This window comes from Ambystoma mexicanum, chromosome 12 (genome assembly GCF_040938575.1).
Source record: "Ambystoma mexicanum isolate Mex_15411 chromosome 12, UKY_AmexF1_1, whole genome shotgun sequence".
In the NCBI taxonomy this organism is placed as follows: Eukaryota; Metazoa; Chordata; class Amphibia; order Caudata; family Ambystomatidae; genus Ambystoma; species Ambystoma mexicanum.
Window position 1 is genome coordinate 1,053,347,758 of NC_090936.1, and position 20,003 is coordinate 1,053,367,760.

The window sequence follows — 20,003 nt, forward strand, 5'->3', positions numbered from 1 at the left end:
CATGACATTAGGTCTAAATCTCATATAGGAGTTTCTAAAACTCCTAGATGGGTATTTTGTCAAGTAGAATTCCATAACCGGAAAAAGTTTCCAAAAAGAGTGGACTTGATTGTACAATTTGGATGCTAACACTTTACTCTTTGTCAGAGACCAATCCATGCCCCTTATTATCTGTTTGCATTTAATGGGTTTGTTCATAACAGTACATTTAGCAATACCAATTTCTTCTAGCATCAACTCAATTTCATTGTTTAGAGCAGCCATAAAGGGGCAAGAAACATCAGCCCCTGCTTCCGCATAAAAGTTGGTGACTCCCAATAATTGGCATTTTCTCCATAGCATAAGCCTTTTAGTTGCGACTAACGAGTGGAGGGATTGTAAACCCAATTCGTATCTCAATACTTCGATGGGGATACAATTTGGTAAAAAGAACAAAAGCCCCCTCCAAACAATACCTCCCAATGTTTTCAGAAAATCATCAATATCAACTGAAAAGATTTCTAGGCCATAAATGATCCGCGGGATCACTTTACTTATAAAATTCTCTCATTGGTTTCATCGTAAAACCTCCATATTTTCTTTCCAGCATTCGCATCTGTTTTAAAGCCACTTCTGCTTTTGATTTAAGTTGGTTTTTAAACAGCGTGACCGATTCAGTGCCCATAAAGCAATAACCTAGATATTTGAATGCTTTTTGGGGCTTAATTTGTTTGCCTTCACAGAACCATGAGAGAGAGTTCTGCTTCTTATTGGCCCGTCCCATTCGAATTATAATCGTTTGAGGGATTCATTTTTAGGTATTGATTACTTAATTTGAAAGTCTTAATTAGGTGCTGTAAACCCACTTTGGTATTGTTCAAGAGGAGAAAATCGTCGGCAACCACGAAATTCCGCTTTCATTCAGTTTGGGTAAAACCAGACCCCATTGAGCTCCACTGACATATAGGTTAAAAATTGTTGGTGCCAGCATACATCCTTGTCTTAAGCCATTGTTGGTTAAAATTTGGGAAGAGAGGTCCCCGACCGTGTTCATTCTTACAACTAGCCTAGTATCTGTGTAAAGTTCGATAATAATGTTCAATAGATGCATTGGCATTTTTAGTTTATGCCATAGCATTGGCCTGTCAACAAGGTCAAATGCCTTGATTTGCATTTTGCCATTCTAAATGTCAAGAAATGTTGTTTTACTCACCTTGAATTGCATACTGCTATTCCAAAAGTGTTATATAATTTGGTTTAGTTACCAGACATATTGCATTGGTTTTAATATTGTGTTTATAAGAATTCTTTGCTTGTTTATATATATTAAAAAAACCATTTGTTTTACAATGTTAGTGTTTAAGTGTTTCTTTGGACCTTATGTATGCTACGCGTTCGCTGTACCTTCCTACTGCCCTCTCACCCTCCTAAAATAAGCCTGGATGCTCTGCCATACTACCATTACCTTGAGTGCTACAGGCTTATAGTAACAGTTGAAGTTTATGTATTGCCCAAGTTTCTGTATTGCCTAAGCATAAAGTGCATTGGGTGGTGTTAGGCAGAGTTTGTATGCAGTACCCTCTGGGACCACTACACAAATAGTTCACGGTCAGGAAAAATCATGGTAGTTCATTGTAAAACCACTGCCACCAGCCATTCTGAGCATTTGACTGCTACATGAGTATCTAGACACAGGGGATACTAAGTAACCCCTCCAGCACTCTATTGTAAGACTGTGCTGGGTCTAGGAATTTAAAAGACTAGTAAAGTCAATTTCACTTGACTTACTCTGGGAAACAGTAGTTTATCCCAGAGAAGGTATTTAAACCTTTGGAAAGCCTTAAAGGCGTCCCTATCCCACTGCACTGAGGGTGCTGTGTGACACATGAAAAGAGGATGCCTGCACGAATAAACAAAAACATAATTCAAAAAGTAACAAACACGGCACACACATTGATTTGAAAGTACAAAGTCCCAAAGTTCAGCAAAAGAGCTGCCGGGCTCTAAGGTAGAGAGAGGAATTAGCACATTATTGAGAATTCTCCCTAACAGGTGGACTTTAAACAAACTGTCCTGACAGTATCCTCAGCAGTACCTACGCCAGGAAGGTGCACCTAAAGATCCGGACCACATGGCTGAAGGAACATCTGCCTAGCCAGGCTGCAAACTGACATCCAGATTAGAGTAGAGTAGAGATGGCTGGCAGAGACAGCGTCTGTGAAATCGTTTCCAGGAATGGGTGGCACATTATGTGGTCACTACAATGTCATGTTCCTGTGAATCGTGGCAATTTGGAGCACTAAAAATCATCTCATTCCGCCAATCGCAACATCTCACACTATGTCCTTCTTCCCATGCAGGTATTTTTGGATTCCTGGCCTTTGGCTTCGTTCTGATCACGTTCAGCTGCCACTTCTATGACTTCTTCCACCAGGCGGAATGGGAGCGCAGCTTCCGAGAATATGTTCTGTAAGTGGGGACTTCTGTACGTGTGCATGCGTGAACCAGCAGGTGCTTGTGTAGAAACATCCGGAGCAGTGGATCTCTCTCAGTGGATTGTGGCATTTCTACTGAAATTATGGGGTTACTCTAGTGAACGCCTTTTTTATTTTAGTTTGCTTGTAGAGCGTTCACTGCAGATGCTTCTTGGCACTTACTTACTACGGCCTATCATGCTACAACTATGCAGACGACACCCAAATCGTCTTCAAGATCCCAAAGGGCCTGTCCTCCTCCTCCCACGATCTTGCATCAAACCTCTCAGAAATCGCCTATAGGCACTTTATATGTGCACAGACTAGATCCGGGAAGTCCCCCAGTGATCCTGGGTTCTTTTAATGTTATCTGGGGACATGGTGGTGGGGGCACTTCTTGTTGACCTCTGTTATCCCATGAATTCACTTTGCGGAATAAAGAATGTCACAATCTCTTTATGAAACCCTTATTTTAAGGGTGCATTTCTGCCTTTCATTTGTGTGAAGTTTTACTTTAGAAACCAATTCCATTCCTCTGAACAAAAAAAGTATCTATATGAGACTATATACAGCATGTTCGTTCAGCCATAGTGCTAAATTTAACACACATTGTACTCTGTGCTTACCATGTTACTCCTCTTGGCCACGCAATGAGTCTCAGATTCTTGGATTTATATATTTTTTTGGGGAGGGGGTTGTTTTAGTAAGTTTGAGGAGTTGGTGCTTCTTTTCGATTTCTATTTACTAATTGGCAAGTAGGCATACCTTCAATATCACTAACACGTCTTTATTTAGGTAGGTGTATTAATTTCTTCTGTCCCTTAACATGAGAAGGGCTGTTTCTCAGCCATCCTAGATGCGGCCTAGCCACGACGCCCATCGACGACTTGTAGGAGTCTTGTGCAGGCAATGCAGATTAGAAAGCCTCTCAGCTTTTGACCCCCTACTCTCTTGGGTGCATCTGAGCCCGAACGACCTCTGGTCATCTGGTAAACGATTGCAGTAGAGGATATGTTGCTCTGCAGGCAAAGTCTCAATCGCATATTGATCTGCTTTTGAGTAAGACTTCTCTAAATCGGAAGAGTGGCTTCATCCTCAAAAGTCGCACAGCAGTCTCAAAGGTCTCAGAGTGGAAGGGTCTCCCACTTTTACTCCTGGAATCCCTTCACTGGAGTAGGGGGAAATAAGGCATGGATTTCCCTAAAACTGTTTGTAAGTTAACATAGTGGCAAAAGGGCGATAACTGCTCTACTAGCACATCTGTATAATCGCATCCTCCAACCCATTGACAATGGCCTTCTATTAAAGTCCAACTAAAAGCCAAAAGCTTAGGATTAACTCTTGATTTAACAATTTCCATGAACTCCATGGTGTTAAAAGCCAAAATCCATCACCAGATAATTAAACACGAAACCTTAAACAGCAAAGGTAGAGACCAGATTTATGTCCATACAGCTGTGCACAAATGAACAGGGAAACTTGCATATTATCCGTGTCCCAAAAATGTAGCCCCCCCCCAAACAAAAACCTCTAGGCTTGTATTGGGTTTTACACAATGAGCCTTATGCAATAGAGCGAGTATCCTAGATTAAGTGGGGTACATGAACAATGAAATTCCTAAGGGAGCATATTCTGACCAGTGCCACCGACAATGGCCTTCTTGGGAAGCATTGTATTTACATTCGGGGGGTTTCTTCTTTAACTGTTCACTACAATGGATGTTCTTCGGGCTATTTGTTATACAGTAAACTATTGTCCGCTTTTGACTTTTACATGAACTATGTCTCTCGCCAGCTGTGAGGCCAATGTAACCATTGCGCTGCAGGCCAACAAGCCAGTCCCAGACTGCGAGATCAAGAATAGGCCCAGCCTGCTGGTGGAGAAGATCAACCTTTTTGCGATGTTTGGAACTGGCATCGCCATGAGCACCTGGGTGTGGACCAAGGCCACTGTACTTATCTGGAAGCGCACCTGGTGCCGGTAAGATCGTCTGCTTTGTACCAACCAACCGGCAGAGACAAAGCTGTGCTGTTTCTTGAGATGAGACCGTTTCATTGGTTGTTACTCACTATTCTATGTAATAAGTTTGAGACTAAGGTGGAGAAGCAGACATGGCCCTTTTTAAAATAGCAAATATAATATTACCGTAATTGGAAAAAAATAGCGAATTTCAAAAAATCTATTTGGCTAAAACAATTGAAATTCACAAAATATGACGCCCGCCCGCCACACCACCACCATGTGCTCAATTGCCTTTGTGTAGTCTTAATATATTTTCTGTGATGCACTTTATTTTTTACTACTGCATTTTCTGTAAAAATTGTGGTTTAATATTGGTCCATATTACTTTGAATACATTACGCAAAGTGCAATTTTTGTAGAACTTGAAATGACATGTCAATTGTTTCTTATTTGTACTTCTTTAATTGTACCTTTTTTATTTAAATGATATTTTTTGGGTTTCTTGCTTAATGTTGGGGTTCTGACCCCTTCCTTAAAGGAATCCATAATCTTTCTATCCTGTCTGGTGGAAATGTGGCACTCTGATGCTCACAACAATGCCGATGCTCCGGCCAGTGGTTGATTGCACAACCCCTGGCATTCCCAAATTGATAACCGATCCTTATCTAGCAGACAGGGTCTCTCCCCCAGATGGTTCACCTCAGCTCTACAACTCTGTCAAAACCCAGAACCACATCCTAGAAGGCAGATATCCTATACCCACCAGCTCATAGCTTACCTTGCAGAAAAAGGCTAGGCCAAAAAATCCTACTACTGGAATAAGATCACCAATGCTCCAAACACCCACCAGAAACTCCACAAACTTATCTTCAAATTCATTGTCCCAGCATGCTCCGCCTCCCCCAGACCCAAACACTCTGTGACTCTCCTCAGACCGCTTCCACAACATATCCCTGGAAAGAAACCTCACCATTGTCACTAAAATGGCATTGATCACGCCCCCCTCTATGGTGACCATGACTGGCACTTCAGATCCGCCTTCCACCCGCCCACTCTGCTCTTCCTTCTCTCCTCTCCCACTCTGAATTTCTAAAGCTACTGTCTAATAGCCGCCCCTCTGGATTCCTGAGAGATGCCTGTCCTACTCTAAGAAAAGAAATCCTATCTTCAACCTGTGCCAGCGCCATCGCAAGCTCTATGAACTCCTCTCTCACTTCAGGCACCTTCCCAGCAGAATTCAAGACATCATACGTCAAGCACCTGCTCAAAAAGTCCTCTCTAGTACCCCTTCGACTGGCCAACTACAGACCGATCTCAAACAACCTAATCATAGATAAACTAATTGACCCAACTGCCGACCCTCAACTAGAGTAGTTCATAGAATCCAACAATCTCCTCGACCCGACCCAGTCTGGCTTCAGACCCCTCAGAGGAACTACATTGTGCCTAGTGTCAATCTGGGATGATTTTAAGACACTCGCTCAGAAGGTTGTGCAGTACTAATTCTACTCGGCCTCCCGGCAGACTTCGACACCATTGACCACCACACACACAGGCTTCATTCTTTCAGCATCAGGGACGTAGCTCTGAAGTAAATATCCTTCTTCCTCTCCAACAGATCCCAAATACACATGCATCCCTTCTCCTCCACTCCACTCCCTGTTGCCCATGGAGTGCATCAGGGTGCCTTTCTCTCCCCACTGCTCTTTAACTTCTACCTGAGCACCATCCCGGGACACTCCTCCGATCCTACGGCCTATCATGCTACAACTATGCAGACAACACCCAAATCGTCTTCAAGATCCCAAAGGGCCTGTCCTCCCCCTCCCACGATCTTGCATCAAACCTCTCAGAAATCTTCTCTAGGCACTTTATATGTGGACAGACTAGATCTGGGAAGTCCCCCATTGATCCTTGGTTCTTTTAATGTTAACTGGGGACGTGGTGAGAGGGCACTTCTTGTGGATCTCTGTTATCCCATGAATTCACCACATCCCCCACCCCCGCGATGTCCAACACAGTGAAAAGAAACTTGGATGCACTATGAACTCAGACCTGACACTATCACATCACATCAGTTCGCTGACAAAAAGCTGCTACCAACACATGAGCATTTTCCGACGCATCTTCCCTTACTTGACCTTCCCACGCAGAGTTGCTGTGATAGTTGCCATCATCCTCTTACTTTTACTGTGTCAATACCCTATACCTGGGGGCCATGTTTCATAACTTAGAAAACTCCAACGGTACTACAAAATGCAGCAAGACTTCTCCTTGCCCTAGGCTCTAGAGAACACATTGCACCCGCCTTCCGTGACTTTCACTGGCTGCCGATTGGCTAACTATTCACCTACAAGCCAATGTCCATCACCCACCGAGTGCTCCACAACACAGGACCAGCATATCTGCAACACAACTTCACACCTGACAGAAACCTAATATCTGAACAAAGCTCTACTCATAGAGGATATCGTTGATTTCTGGAAGGCCTTCAAGGCCTGGCCCTTCGCTCCAGCATCCTGACTGACTTAGTCCACCTCCATGGTGAACTTTCTCCCCCCAGACAGGAATGAGGGGGCACCTGATAAGTCACCTGATGAAACATTACGGTGGGACCTTGCCCGCATGGAAAGCATTCCAGTCAGGCCATAATGGTATGCCCGGCAAGACCTCATGGTAACTAGATATCAGCCTTGATTCACTAGTACGTATAGCACTCCATAATAATGTAATTGGTTACTTATAACGTGCTTAATACCCAGAGGTTTCTAAGCGCGGACCCGTGGATCGAACCTGTGTTGTTCCGTGTCTTGCTTCCAAAGCGAGCACGTAGACCTTGAGCTATCCTCCCCAGACATAGCTGTATTCCTCCTGGGGCACAGCCACCCACGCGCATACATCTGCAACAATCACTGCTCAACCTCACCTACACAAACGTCACCACTTCCAATAGAATTTAGCTGAGTCCCACGAAAAAAATGCACTCCAGCTGTGCACATCATCAGTCGCCTTGGCTCTCCTACTCTCCTGATAGTCGGTCACAGCACCCATCCACTACTCGCCACTACTCTTGATTTCTAGGGCCTGCTACCCGGGACCTAGCCACTCACTCCCTCCCTACCTACCTACCTACCTTCGTGCTGGCTAAAATAAATGCACACATGCATTTTAGAATCCTCCTGCACATCTCATATCTCGAATCACAGTCCTCCGAAGGGTGTTCATCACCACAGCGGTTCGAGCCCATGCTAATGGCAGTAGGTGCAATACAAATGCCATATAACATAAAATGCCCTTGCTCAGCATGTGAACTGGAAACTTGTACTGCCTTATGCCCAGTCATTTGTTATGCCAGATTCTCATGCAAGGATATGTACTTAGTACCCTGTCGTTTATGTATTGTCAGACTGTGGTTTACTGTAAGATCCAGACCCACCATGCTGATACAAAGCCATGCCAATGGTAGAGAGGTCTCGACAAATGGTGTTTTACATTACAACATAAAGTAAACGGTTATAAACTCAAACCAGTCATTTCCTTGCAATGGAACCAAAATACCAGAGCATGGTTTGTTAGTGTATCCAATGAATACACGAATTGCTGTAGTATCCACAAATAGCAGTATTGCCATGCATCTCTCAGTGCGTTTTATGGAATACAGTGCCATGCAACGAAAAGTCGTCTTGCTGCATGAAATGAGGCTGCAGTCTCTCTTAATGGCATTAAACGGACATGGAGTTTGAACTCAGTTCAGGTTTTTGTTTTGGTCTTCAGAAAAATCTGTGGTCTCCAGCTTTATCCTCGTTTCAGTAGGATTACTTCCTGGTTATTTTCATGGTTACTGCTTTGTCCCCACCAGTTGTTGCTTGGGCGGCGTTCCATCCAATCTATGCCCTTTCTATAACTATTGTGTTATTGTATTGCAGAGCGCTCTCCCAGTGGAAGATAAAGCTGTTTTACTGCATGGACTGTTCATAGTAATTTCATGTGTCTACCATATTCACTGGCCTTTCTTTTCTCCAGTCCATGCATATTTAAATTTATAAGTGGTAGGTAAGTTTTTCATATTTATGATGCATTTTCCTGACCTCTGTCAACCCCAGAACATTTTGCTTGGACTTGGTAATTATTTTACCTTGTCCCTAGGTGAGTGGGAATCATTTTCCCCCTCATTTACTATTTTCATGGGTGACCCTTTTATGTCTCTCCGTAGTGTGTGATTGGAGTTATAGTTTACTGTAACTTTGGATTGACTGTAATATACTATGGCATCACACAGCATTTAAAATGCAGTGGCTTCCTTTTTTATTCTCTTATTTATTGTGTGAACTAGTGTTCCCAAGAAGTAAAGTGGGATTCACATCCCCTTTACATTGATATAAGTGAGCGAGCAGACCCCACCTTATGTGGAGTCTTGGAGGATACAATATATCCCCTTTCTTACTTACCTGGTAACGTTTAAGGAGAATTCTAATTTCTGTGCTAATTCTCTTCAACCTTAGAAACCCCCAGCTCTTTTGCTGGACTTGGAACTTTTTAATTTTAACCCTGGAGTGAGTGAGACCTTTTTCTCACTCTCATGTGTTTTTACCTGATTAGGATTTTATGTTTTCACTGGTTTCGGAATCTGACAAACTCCATAGGCATCTGCTTTTTGTATGGTTTCCCCACAGCACCTTCAGTGCAGTGTCACATAGAAATCCTATTAGATGTCTCATAAGGTTTAACTACCTTTTCTTGTGTGAACTACAGTTCCCAAGAATAGTCAAATGAAATTGACTTTACCTTTTCTCTTTGTAGGTCCAGCACACACCATCTTATGTGGAGTGCTGGGGGGTTACTAAGTAGACCCTTATCCTACATTCTTATTTAACATATTTGTTACCCTCGCTACTTAAAATAGCTAGTGGCAGTGGTTTACTTTTTCCTACCATTGTGCGTTTCTACCGCAGGCTGAACCCTCTGCTGCAGTACAGCACCCATGGGTGACCATTTTGTCAAAATGGCCCCCGACTTCTTTTTTCACCATTTTCTGTTTGAGGTCCTTCTTGGGATTTGCTCTGTGCATTGAGACAGGTTTGAGCCCTTTGTTTGTCTTGGCTTTGGCAGGCTTCAGCCCTGAAGCACGCCCCTGGTTCCAGTGTGTCTGGAAGGACAGGATATGAGGTGGGGTCCCGAAATTCCTCTGTGCTTTGTCTCTAGGAATGCCTGAATGCACCTAGTCCTGATTTGCTGGCTGCTGCCCTTGCAGGACAGCCACCATGCTGTGTGATTGACAGCCTAGGCTGTGCAAGAATGGAAGAAACCTGCTTAAAAGGTGAGGGTTTTGGGACTACAGGACACCCGACAAAGAAACCATGAACGAAGCTTGCTGCAACCTCCTGGACCTTTGAATTGCCCAGTGAAGCCCTGCTGCTGTGCTGAACTCCTTTTTCGCCTTGACAGAGAAGCTCCGGACAGAACAACTTCTTCCCTTGGGTTAGTGGGACCAACTAACCCTGAGACAAACTTCACTGGACCACCATCCCGATTTGCTGTGCCTCTCCGTTGCTTCAGAAGCCCAATATCAGGGGTTGAATGTCCGTAGTCGAGTGCAATGTCTGCTGCGGAACAAATTCAGCTAGAAGCTCCAGGAGACTCCTTAGGACAATCCAGAAGCAGGAACTCCAGATCCAGTGTCCCCTCACCAGAGTGCAGGTCCGAGGGAGCAATGAGTCCAACCGCTATCCAAAATCTGCAACAGTGTTGTTTGCTAAGTGCTGAAACCGCAAACTTCCATCTTGTCCCCACGACTGAGGCGCAGGAACCAGGATCTGCACCACTGCACCGGCTGCACCACTCTTCTTCACACCACAGGTACTGTTTAGGCTTGGGGTTTTTACCTTATTGCCGTTTAGCCACGCCCTTCTCATTCGGGAATTGTATTGGGCTAGCTTGATTTCAACACTCTTCTCACAAGTTTAACAGCTTATCACCCTACAATTGATCTTTTTAACAAATTTTCTTTTTTTTTTTCAAGACTTTGATAAAGTGCAACAGAACCATAGTTTCCCAAATAACTTTGGCTGCCCTGGCTCCCTGAAGACTCTTCTATTCCATTGACTTTGATATTGTTTGTCCCTCTTAGGTGGTAGCTGGTTGTAGACCGTTACTGCTGGGAAAGGCTTATCTAGATTTCATTGGACGATTTAGTTGTCCTCACATATACTGAGAAACTGTCTCATCTTTTTCCTTCCCTAACATTTCCTTTCCGAAACCTCAGACTCTGCAAAGTATAACTAGTGTGATATATACATGCCATTGTTGTCCTTGTGATTGAAGTCACCTCAGGGTGTAGGAATTGGGTAAGAAGCATATCCAAAGATTATCCACTATCTTGTTTTGATTCTGGAAAGTGATTTTAAAGTATATTTACATTGTTACAATGAATAACCTTTTTAAAGAATGCTTATTTAAAAATTGATGTTAATTAAATGAATAACTATTTATAACTGAAACCTTGTGTGTAAGTGTTACTTGGATACTTGTATTTATGGGTTTCAATTGTACAGCTCTACAGCTCACATTTACCCCTCTTGAGATAGGCCTGGCTGCTCAGTCACACTAACAACTTGTGTAGTACAGACCCATACCAAAAGGTGGGTTACCCAATACCAAGCAGATAAGTGTTGTATAGTATCACACAGTGTGACTGCACCAATTCCTACCGAACAGGAACATTGTTGTTACAGTTGCAAGTTTACTTGGCTGGCTGGTGGCAATGGTTTTACCTTTATGACTTTTAGTATTTATTACTCGCAGGATGTCAAATCAGCCTCAGTAATACACAGGAGAACCACCATTCTGCTAGAATTGTGGGCTCCTTTTTTCACCATTTCTTATTTGCTAGTTTCCTAGGTCGGCTTCTGCCATTCTGGGCAGGAAAGACCTTGGATGAAGTTTGGTCTTCGACTGGAATACTTTTGCATTCTCGCCAGTGGCACCAGAGTGTCTGAGAAGGCAGGAAGCGAGGGAGGAGTCCAAAACTCTGCAACCTTTTGTCTTTCACCTTGCCGGAAAGGAACCAAATCCAAATGGGCGGCTGGATGTCCTTATTGGACAGCCAGACCACCTCTTTCTGTAAACTGCAGGGAGAGTTTGCAGAAGTTGTGCTGTAGTTCCAGAGAAATACTCAGATTCTGGAAGCTGCTGACAAGTCGTCCACTGGAGCTGAATGCGAAGAGGAGCATGAAGATAATACATCTGTAGCGATTTCCAGTGACCAGATAGCCTCCTGTGTAACCGGAGACTTATGCAGCCCTTCCTTCCAATCGAAATGGGGTCCCGAATGCGACAACTCCTACCGAGAGGCTAGTGAGATCCACTAGTCTCAATGAAACTTGCATTGTGAGCCCTCTCACGATGCGCTGCGACCTTGCTGGTCCGCAAACCACCAATACCCTGGAACCTCGAACCTGAGTGCAGTGCATGGTCTTCCGAAGTCCGAATCTGTCCGAACTTTGGTGGACTCCTGCTGCATCTCCAGAGACATGATTCGAATCACTGAAGTCCCCTCACCAGAGTGCAGGACAGAGAGTGAAGAGAATCTGACCAGCCATATTTGTTCTTCATCTGGCTTCTGTAAAAAGGCACCAAATCCACAGAGCCGTGGGAATCCATGAAGAAACCTTTGCTGGAAGCCTCCTCTGACAACTGCTGCAAGTTCCAAACCACTGTCCAATTCTTTCATCTCTGGACCAAGAATCCAGGGACTGGGTCCTGTGCCGCTGCATCCTGAAGGCATCCACTTTGAAGCTCTTTTCTCCCAAGGTACTGTGTTGGCTTGGGTAATACTTACCTTAAGTCTGATGTGCATCCTATGAGGCTGAGTGGGTGATTGGGGGTTTGCCCATACCATTTGGCCAGGCCTAATGTGGGAACGCATATAGGGAGCCTTCTGTGAAGTCCCTGAACACTTTAACTAACTCTGAAGCTAATACTTGTTTAAGAAGATATCCTCTGGAACTCTGTCTTCCCTGCAAGTGGCCCCTATCCTGAACTTCCTACAGCTGGCTCCTAGACTACTGGGGTCCCTCTTCTGCCTCTGAGAAATCTCATGCTATAGACTAGGGAAGGGCTTTTGATTAGAAGGATTCTGTCTAAAAACGTGCTTGCTTATAAGTTGGTGTTGTAACTGTAGCAATTGCTAGTGTCAGCCACTACTATTTAAGCAGTGGAACTGTCATTACTGTAATTTTCCTGTAACAATTGTGGGTGCGAGCCACTACTATCCAAGCAGTCACCTTTGAAGTGTATGTTGGTACTGTTTTATTTTTCTTAACTGAATGAGTGTTAAAGCTTACCATTAGGGTTTACCTACCTTGAATAACAAATTGTCATTCTTAAAGGGTATCATTTGGGTTTTGCTTTCCTTGATCTGCTTTATACAGACCTAAAACAGTCTTGAAGTTAATACTTTTATTGTGAGTTGCTTGAAGCCCCTCTTAAAAGTATATGGTTTTACTTACCTTGAATAGCTGCTGCGCTTCTAAACTTGTAACACTGAGTTGTGCTTTGCCTGAATTGCATTAGTGCTTTTCTAAAATAGTTTCATACTTACCTTAGAAACTGTATTGTACACTTCTTAAAAGTAAACTGGATATAACTTGCTATTAGTTAGCAGATAGTTGGTTATGTACCAATAGGTAAATTACTTAACTGGAAATACATTGTGTCTTAAAGGGTGACTGGGGTTTGCTTTCCCTGAATCGCTTAGTGCATTCTAAAATAGTGTGTTCATACTTATAGAGTAGCTTAAGGCCCTTCCAGAAAGTATGAGTTACTAACTCCGAGCAGTGTTCTACAATGTAATATCTGACAGTGTGTATACTTGTAACTGGGTTGTTTATGAAGTGGTTTCTGTAACTGACTTTGTGCAAGACTTTCATATAAGTGCAACACATCAATAGACTGTTTCCCAAATGACTTTGGTTGTCCTGGCTCCCTGAAGACTCTTCTAGCCCATTGACTTTGATATTGTTTGTCCCTCTTCGGTGGTAGCTTGTTGTAGACAGTTACTGCTGGGAAAGGCTTATCTAGATTGTCTAGATCTGTAACTGAGTGTCACTGCATGACTGATAGGGTCTACTACCATTCAATTACTGATTGTATTATAAAAGTATATGAAACCTAGTTTTGCTCCCCAAGAATAGCTGACTGCCATTCTGAATGTGTTGTAGGGTTGACTAACCTTGCCTGCTGATTGTTTTTCTAAGTAAGGATATACTTGGGTTTGTGAATCATAAGTATTGAGTTCGTTTTCACAATTATGTTTATATAATATGTTATAGTACTTATTTACTCAAGATTTATCTAAGCCTACTTGTGTTTAAATAAACTCTTTTTTTTAAAAAAAAATGTATACAATACATAGTGTTTCAGTGTTTTTTGAACCATTATATATGCTACAATTTCTTTGTACCAAGCTACAGTCCTCTCTCCCTCCTAAAATAAGCCTGGCTGCTCTGTATATGTTACCAACATTCTCAGGCGGTACAGCCTTCTACTAAGAGTGGAGCTTATCTACTGTCTCGGATGTACGGTTTTATTAAGCCCTTAGTTGGACTTTAAAAAAACTGTCCTAACCTTAAGCCTGTGCTTGTGGTTTCAAACACTTCTCAACGTGTGTCTTTGTCCTGTGTGCAGTGTTAAGAACACCCCATCATTGATGTGCAACTCCCTGTTGCATAGTAACTAACCTGTTTTTGAATTAAGGGTTGCGTTCAAGCAGAGGGTGGACAGAATCTAGTGACATACTGCATATGGGAGGACTGGCATTTAATTACTACTGCGCCTCTTCAGCTCTTGAAAACCCGGCTTTTATTTCAGTAAGCAAAAGCAAGGCAGCTCAAACTTGCAGAAGGGAAAATGTAGAAAGTGCAATAAAAATTGCATCCTGAGCCAAAGACCTTCAGCCACACAGACGCGGAGAGGACAGGCGGGAGAAGGTAGGGTTAGCGGTGGGAGAGAAGGGATGAATTGGGGATAGCAACTTCCCTTGTATGCACTCTGTCTTTGCCACTTTTGACCGGCACTTGCTGGACACAAGCTCCTGTTCCGTCCCCACAGGGCCAATATCTCAGGAGTATAGAAGGAAGGGGATGGGTCATAGAAGTGCAATCTGCCATCACAGTCTCGAACCCCAGCAGTGCCGAAACAGCCCTTTGTCCTTTCCAGGTTGATAAATTGAATACCATTACATTGGGTAAGAGCACCTACTACAGCACCTAGAAGTGGGGGAATCTGGGATCAAGGGCTATGTAAAACGTGACATTTTTATGATCATTATTCTATTTAAGCATTCCAGTCTACCAACTGAGGCAACCCTTAAAAGTTTAGAACCTGTCTGCAGCAATGCTCCTCACTCATCTGGGAGCGTGTCAGTGAGCCACATCTAAAGAGGCATCTGCAATGCCTGACCATCTGTTTGTAACTAATTCCTGTGGGAGGGAGGGGGGCATAAAGCACAGACCTCTCCAGTCCCTTGGAGTGCTAGGGACTTAGGAGAAACTGCATGGTCTGAACTGTCTTAACTGGAAGGTGAGGGTCTTGTGGGTCGAACAGGCAAGCATAAAGGCTGGTTAGATGTCCAAAGCGGCATGACACCAGTGCTCATCTTCATATGTTATGCTTTGATACTATGCCAGTCCGCTATAGTGGTAGGTCAATCCAAGATATTCCACCTTTTAGTATTAAGGACAGTAGTATCTCAGTTTTGAATAAAGTGAAGACACTTGGTGTTTATTTTGAGACTTCTCTTGGTGCGAAGGCGCACACGGACAGCATTGACAAAAAAATTGCAATACCATCTGAGACTTTTGAGACAAATCAAACCTTTTGTCTCTAATCAGAATTGTGAAGCTTTTGGCTAGAGCTAGGATCCTGCCCAGGATTGATTATTGTAATGCACTTCTGGGGCCAGTAAGGGGAGCGTTCACAAGCTTCAGGTGGTGCAGAACGAAGCGTCCAGATTGTGAAAGATCTCTCAGCGGACCTCATATTCCTAATTTCAGCAAAGATCAGCGCTGGCGGCCTGTAGCTGCCAGAGTGCAGTTTAAGATCAACACCTTGGTACACCACAAGTGCCTTTATGGTACGGTTCCTTTTTACTTTAAGTAAGCCTGGTGCAATAAGAGCCAAGGAGAGTTCTACGTTCTACTAACACCAATCTTCTGGTATGTTCTTTAGCGTTAGGCGTGTGAAAGGGGAACGGCCGGTATTTTCCAGCACAGGCTGCCCGTGTTTGGAACTCCTTGCCTATTGGCTTACGGCAGGAAAGTAATCGGTCTTCCTTTCGGAAACATCTATAAACCAGTTTATTGGAATAACTGATTCTCCCACTACCTAGACTTCCTTTGTTGCCTGTCCTTTTTGTTGCGTCTTTGTGTTGTTGTGCGCCCGGATGCCGGCGGGATACGGCGTAAAACCCCACCAGGGATATCCAGACCTTGGTCTGTGAGGTAATACAAAAGGGTAGCAGAAGACCCATGACCCTCTGTTTCCCTTCCACATTGGGCCAGCCAATAGCAGCATTCAAGCAAGCATCCCAGTTGGTCTTCTCTGCATGCCTGAATATTACATGTTCTCTGCACTCCCCTCCGTAAAAACCTTGGGTTCACAGAATGAAATCCTGCATTGAGATGTTTATGCTTAGCGTGTACAATAGAAACTTCTTAAAACATTAAAAAAACAATATCTCCTCAGGATCATTGGGCGCAGCGACGATGAACCCAAGCGCATAAAAAAGAGCAAGATGATCGCCAAGGCTTTCTCTAAGAGGAAGGAGCTGCTGAAAGACCCCCAACGCGAGCTGTCCTTCAGCATGCACACAGTGTCGCACGAGGGGCCTGTGGGTGAGTATGATCACTCTATCACTGCAGTCCTAAAACAGCTGGGGCATGATGTGAATAAATGGGGCCCATCACCCTTACTGGTGTTCAAGTCCAAGGGGGGGGTGGGGTGGGGTGGGGTACCAAACGCGTGAGCTTGAATGACACTACCATCAGAAGAAAATCAGAAAGTCCCAAAGACCAAAAAAAAAGGAGCTGAGTACATGGGGCATTTTTCACTTGTTGTATGGATTGCTTCAGGTTGTACTGACATGATGATAAACGTTTAATTAACATGATTACTCTTTGTTCCCATGATAGTGCGTGGTACAAATGCCCTTTAATATAACATAACATGCATCAGAAAGGGACCACAGAAAACTAGGCAATAAGAAAACCTTTTCTAAAAAAGTTTGTGCACACAAGAATGGAAATGTCTTTGAATTGTTGAGATGGCCATTGAAATGAGGTCTGTATACTTTGATCCCTGATTGTGACCTCTGGCCCATGGTGGTTTTGAGGTTGCTGTTCCGAGACCTGAGCCGTTCATTTGAGCTGGATCAGTTTCCATTCAGTGATTTTCCACACATTTCCAGACATGTTGAGCATTTCCATTGCAAGACTAGTTTTCAAATTGCTAGTTGGTCTACCCTTCTTTCAGTATGAATCTGGCATGCAGGATCAAAAATGGAGGTGGCACCCAAACCACATGAACTGTCACGTGATCAAACGAGCATCTAGCGGCTATCAATCTGCCGTCGTTTCAGAGGCAAAATGTGAATACTGTGTCCCACAAGTATAAGCAGACTCTAATTCCACCAAAGATCTGTTCAATATTTACAGAATGCTTAAAACCTCCTGCATTCCTTGCTTACAAATACAGCCCTCTACCACTTGGTGCAATAGAATTAAATTTTAGTTTTGTGAAAAACTCAGGAACATTTGATTCCGTATCGGCTGCTCCCTATATGCTGCCGCCACTCAACTACACAGTGGCCTCATCCTCGGAAGAGCAAATGCATTAATTGCACCCAAAATAGCATTTAATGATCAGTTTGTATTCAACCCCTAACCAGTACAGGAAACCAGGGCCGAATATTTTAAGCCTGAATCCTACTAATTGTCCGGGTAACAACTGCCCATCCAGTACCACCTCAGGTGTCTAGAGCCCAATGATTACCACTTTCATAAGACGATCTGAAGCAAGCATGGGTTACACTCGTCCTCCAAAAAGCCCACCCTAGACCAAGAACAGGGGCAACACGCTTCGATTAAAGCCCAACTAAAGGCCAGACCTTAGCCATGACTCTGGATTCTACTCTTCCCATGAATTCTGAGGTATGACGCCGAAATTCATCACCATACAAAACAATAAGCAACCTCAGGACTGAAAAGGTAGAAGCATGATTTATTTCCATACAGCTTTGCAGAAATTAACGGGAAAACTGGCATAGTATCCATTTCCCAAAAGTGTGGCTCCCGAACCCACAAGTCTCAGGGATTTTATAGGGTTTTATAGGGTTTTACACAATCACAATTATAACGAAGACTTATACCGAAGACACAATATGATACGTTTAGTATGCTACATTAAGGGTTTACAGTCAAATGTTCATAGTTTCGAACTACAATACATTCGAACCAAAAGGATCGGAAAAAAAAAAAAAAAAATCGAATGCACGTTTGAGGAAAAACCACAATTTTTTCCTATACCAAACTCTTTTGGTTCTAATGTATTGTATTCGACCCTTTTGTATTCGAAATAATGACTTGCACCACATTAAGAACAAACTCCATAAGGGAGCATCCTCTGACCTTCGAGAGCATTACTTTTACAGCTCCATTTGAGACCAGTACAATTTTGCTCGGATTACCCACACGATACAGACTACTTCCTATGGCAGATATTTCCATTACACAAACCACACCCGATGCCCGTGTGCCCCCCCCCATTCCGTTTATCCGGCAGCTACGGACACTTTCAATTTACGACATGTTGCATTTTGCTAGGCGTACCTTTCGTTAGGTTAGATTTTAATTTCTATGCTAATGTTAAAGGACATGTGTACCGCGCATAATCACCACCGGAGTTGTCCCCTGGTGCTCTGGCGGCTCTGAAAGAGGAATGGAAGGGTGGTTAGTGGGAAGTAGCTTGAGAGCAGCGATGTGCTGTTGGCGGCCTCAGCCCGGTGGGTCCGTTGCCTGGGCCTGGAGTGTTTTACGGCCGGTAGTCGTCGTGTACTGTTGTGCGAGTCGATGTGTGTTTTTTGTTTTGTTGTTGCAATGTAGTGAAGTTTTTGCGGGTGGTTGTGTTTGGTTTGTAGTTTGAGAGGTGTATGCAGAGGGGGAAATTGTTAGTGCAATTGGTTAGGTGGCATCTATATCCTGAATTGGGGTTCTGGGCTTCTGTAATTTCCCCCAGGTGGGGTTCGGGAGCGCCCCTGCGCCTCTGTCTAGATCTTGGTCCGTCCGGCCTTCGAGGTCCCTTTCACATCTGGCTCCCTCCTCCCCCAGTCTTCCCTTCCCACCCATACGGCTAGCGCACCAGCGCAAGTACGCAGCTCATATACTGTGGTGATTGCTAATATCCCGATAATTCCACTATACTGTGGTACCCCGGTGGTAATTTACGGACGAGTGCAGTTGTTGGGTGGGGAGTTGATTCAGTCTCAGTTTGGGTGTCGCCTGCGTTCCCCTCTAACCGGCGCCATTCCAGGTGCCGTGGGAGCTTATTCACATACGGAGATGTCAACAGTCTGTACTGGGGGGTTGTCCGAGTCCAGTTCATTCATCCCTTTCATTTCCGATTCGGTTTTCAGGTTGAGTCTGTGGTGTTGAAGAGCCAGGTTTTTAGTAATTTCCTAAATTCTAGGTGATTTTTGGTGTTTCGTATGTCTTTTGGGATGTTAAACCTATACTAAATCTCCCTCACCCACAGACCCCAAGCACTTTTTGCTGGATTTATGGATTCTTTTTCTATGTTCTTGAGTGAGTGGAAATCTTTTTTCCCCACTGTTAGGCAAATTTTGCATGCAGTACCCTTTGGGAACCCAAACAACTATGACTACAGGAATAGGCAACCCAACCTTTGGTATAAACTTGTACTACACAGTTTTGGTAGCGTGTTGAGCAGCCAGGCTTATCTCAAGAGGGGAAATGTGAGCTGTAGTGGAGTTACAAAGATTCACAGTTACAGGTATTCAAATAAACTCTTACACTCAAGGTTTCTTGCATAAACAATTAATAATTTATTTATCAGTCAGTTATAAAGCCTTCAGAAGGGAGCAATAGAATAGTAACACACAAATCTACTTCAATACTGTACACTCTAAGTTTCTGGATCAAACGAGGCCCTTTTGAGATCGCCCACAGACACAACCTACACCCACAGGTGACTTCAGTAACAAGGGTGCTGGAGACATTAATACCTTACTGTTGGCATACAGAATACTCTTTAAAAAGTAAGTAAAAGGCAAAAGTTATTAAAACACAAGAAATCCAAATAGTCATAAGCAGGGCAAATACTTTGATAGCAAGAGAAGAGTCATTCAATTCAATAGGCTAAGCCAAAGTCAATAGGCCAAAGTCTTTGTATAGGATGTAGCACTTCAGGTAAGTAAATGGAAAAGTCCTTGCACAAGTTCTTCGGAGTCTTTGAGAAAAAGAAGAATCAAATGTAGTGCCACAAGCTGATTAGACTTGTGATTTGCAGAAGTTACAA

General features: G+C 43.6%; 1 protein-coding gene across 1 annotated transcript in view; it reads left to right on the forward strand.

Moving 5' to 3' along the window:
• Positions 1 to 20,003, forward strand: part of SMO (smoothened, frizzled class receptor) — a 216,799-nt gene that overhangs the window by 150,034 nt on the left and 46,762 nt on the right. Inside the window, exons 8-10 of the mRNA XM_069629579.1 lie at positions 2,340 to 2,448; positions 4,248 to 4,433; positions 16,158 to 16,306. Coding sequence (XP_069485680.1) covers positions 2,340 to 2,448; positions 4,248 to 4,433; positions 16,158 to 16,306 — 444 coding nt within the window. The remainder of the gene's footprint in view (positions 1 to 2,339; positions 2,449 to 4,247; positions 4,434 to 16,157; positions 16,307 to 20,003) is intronic.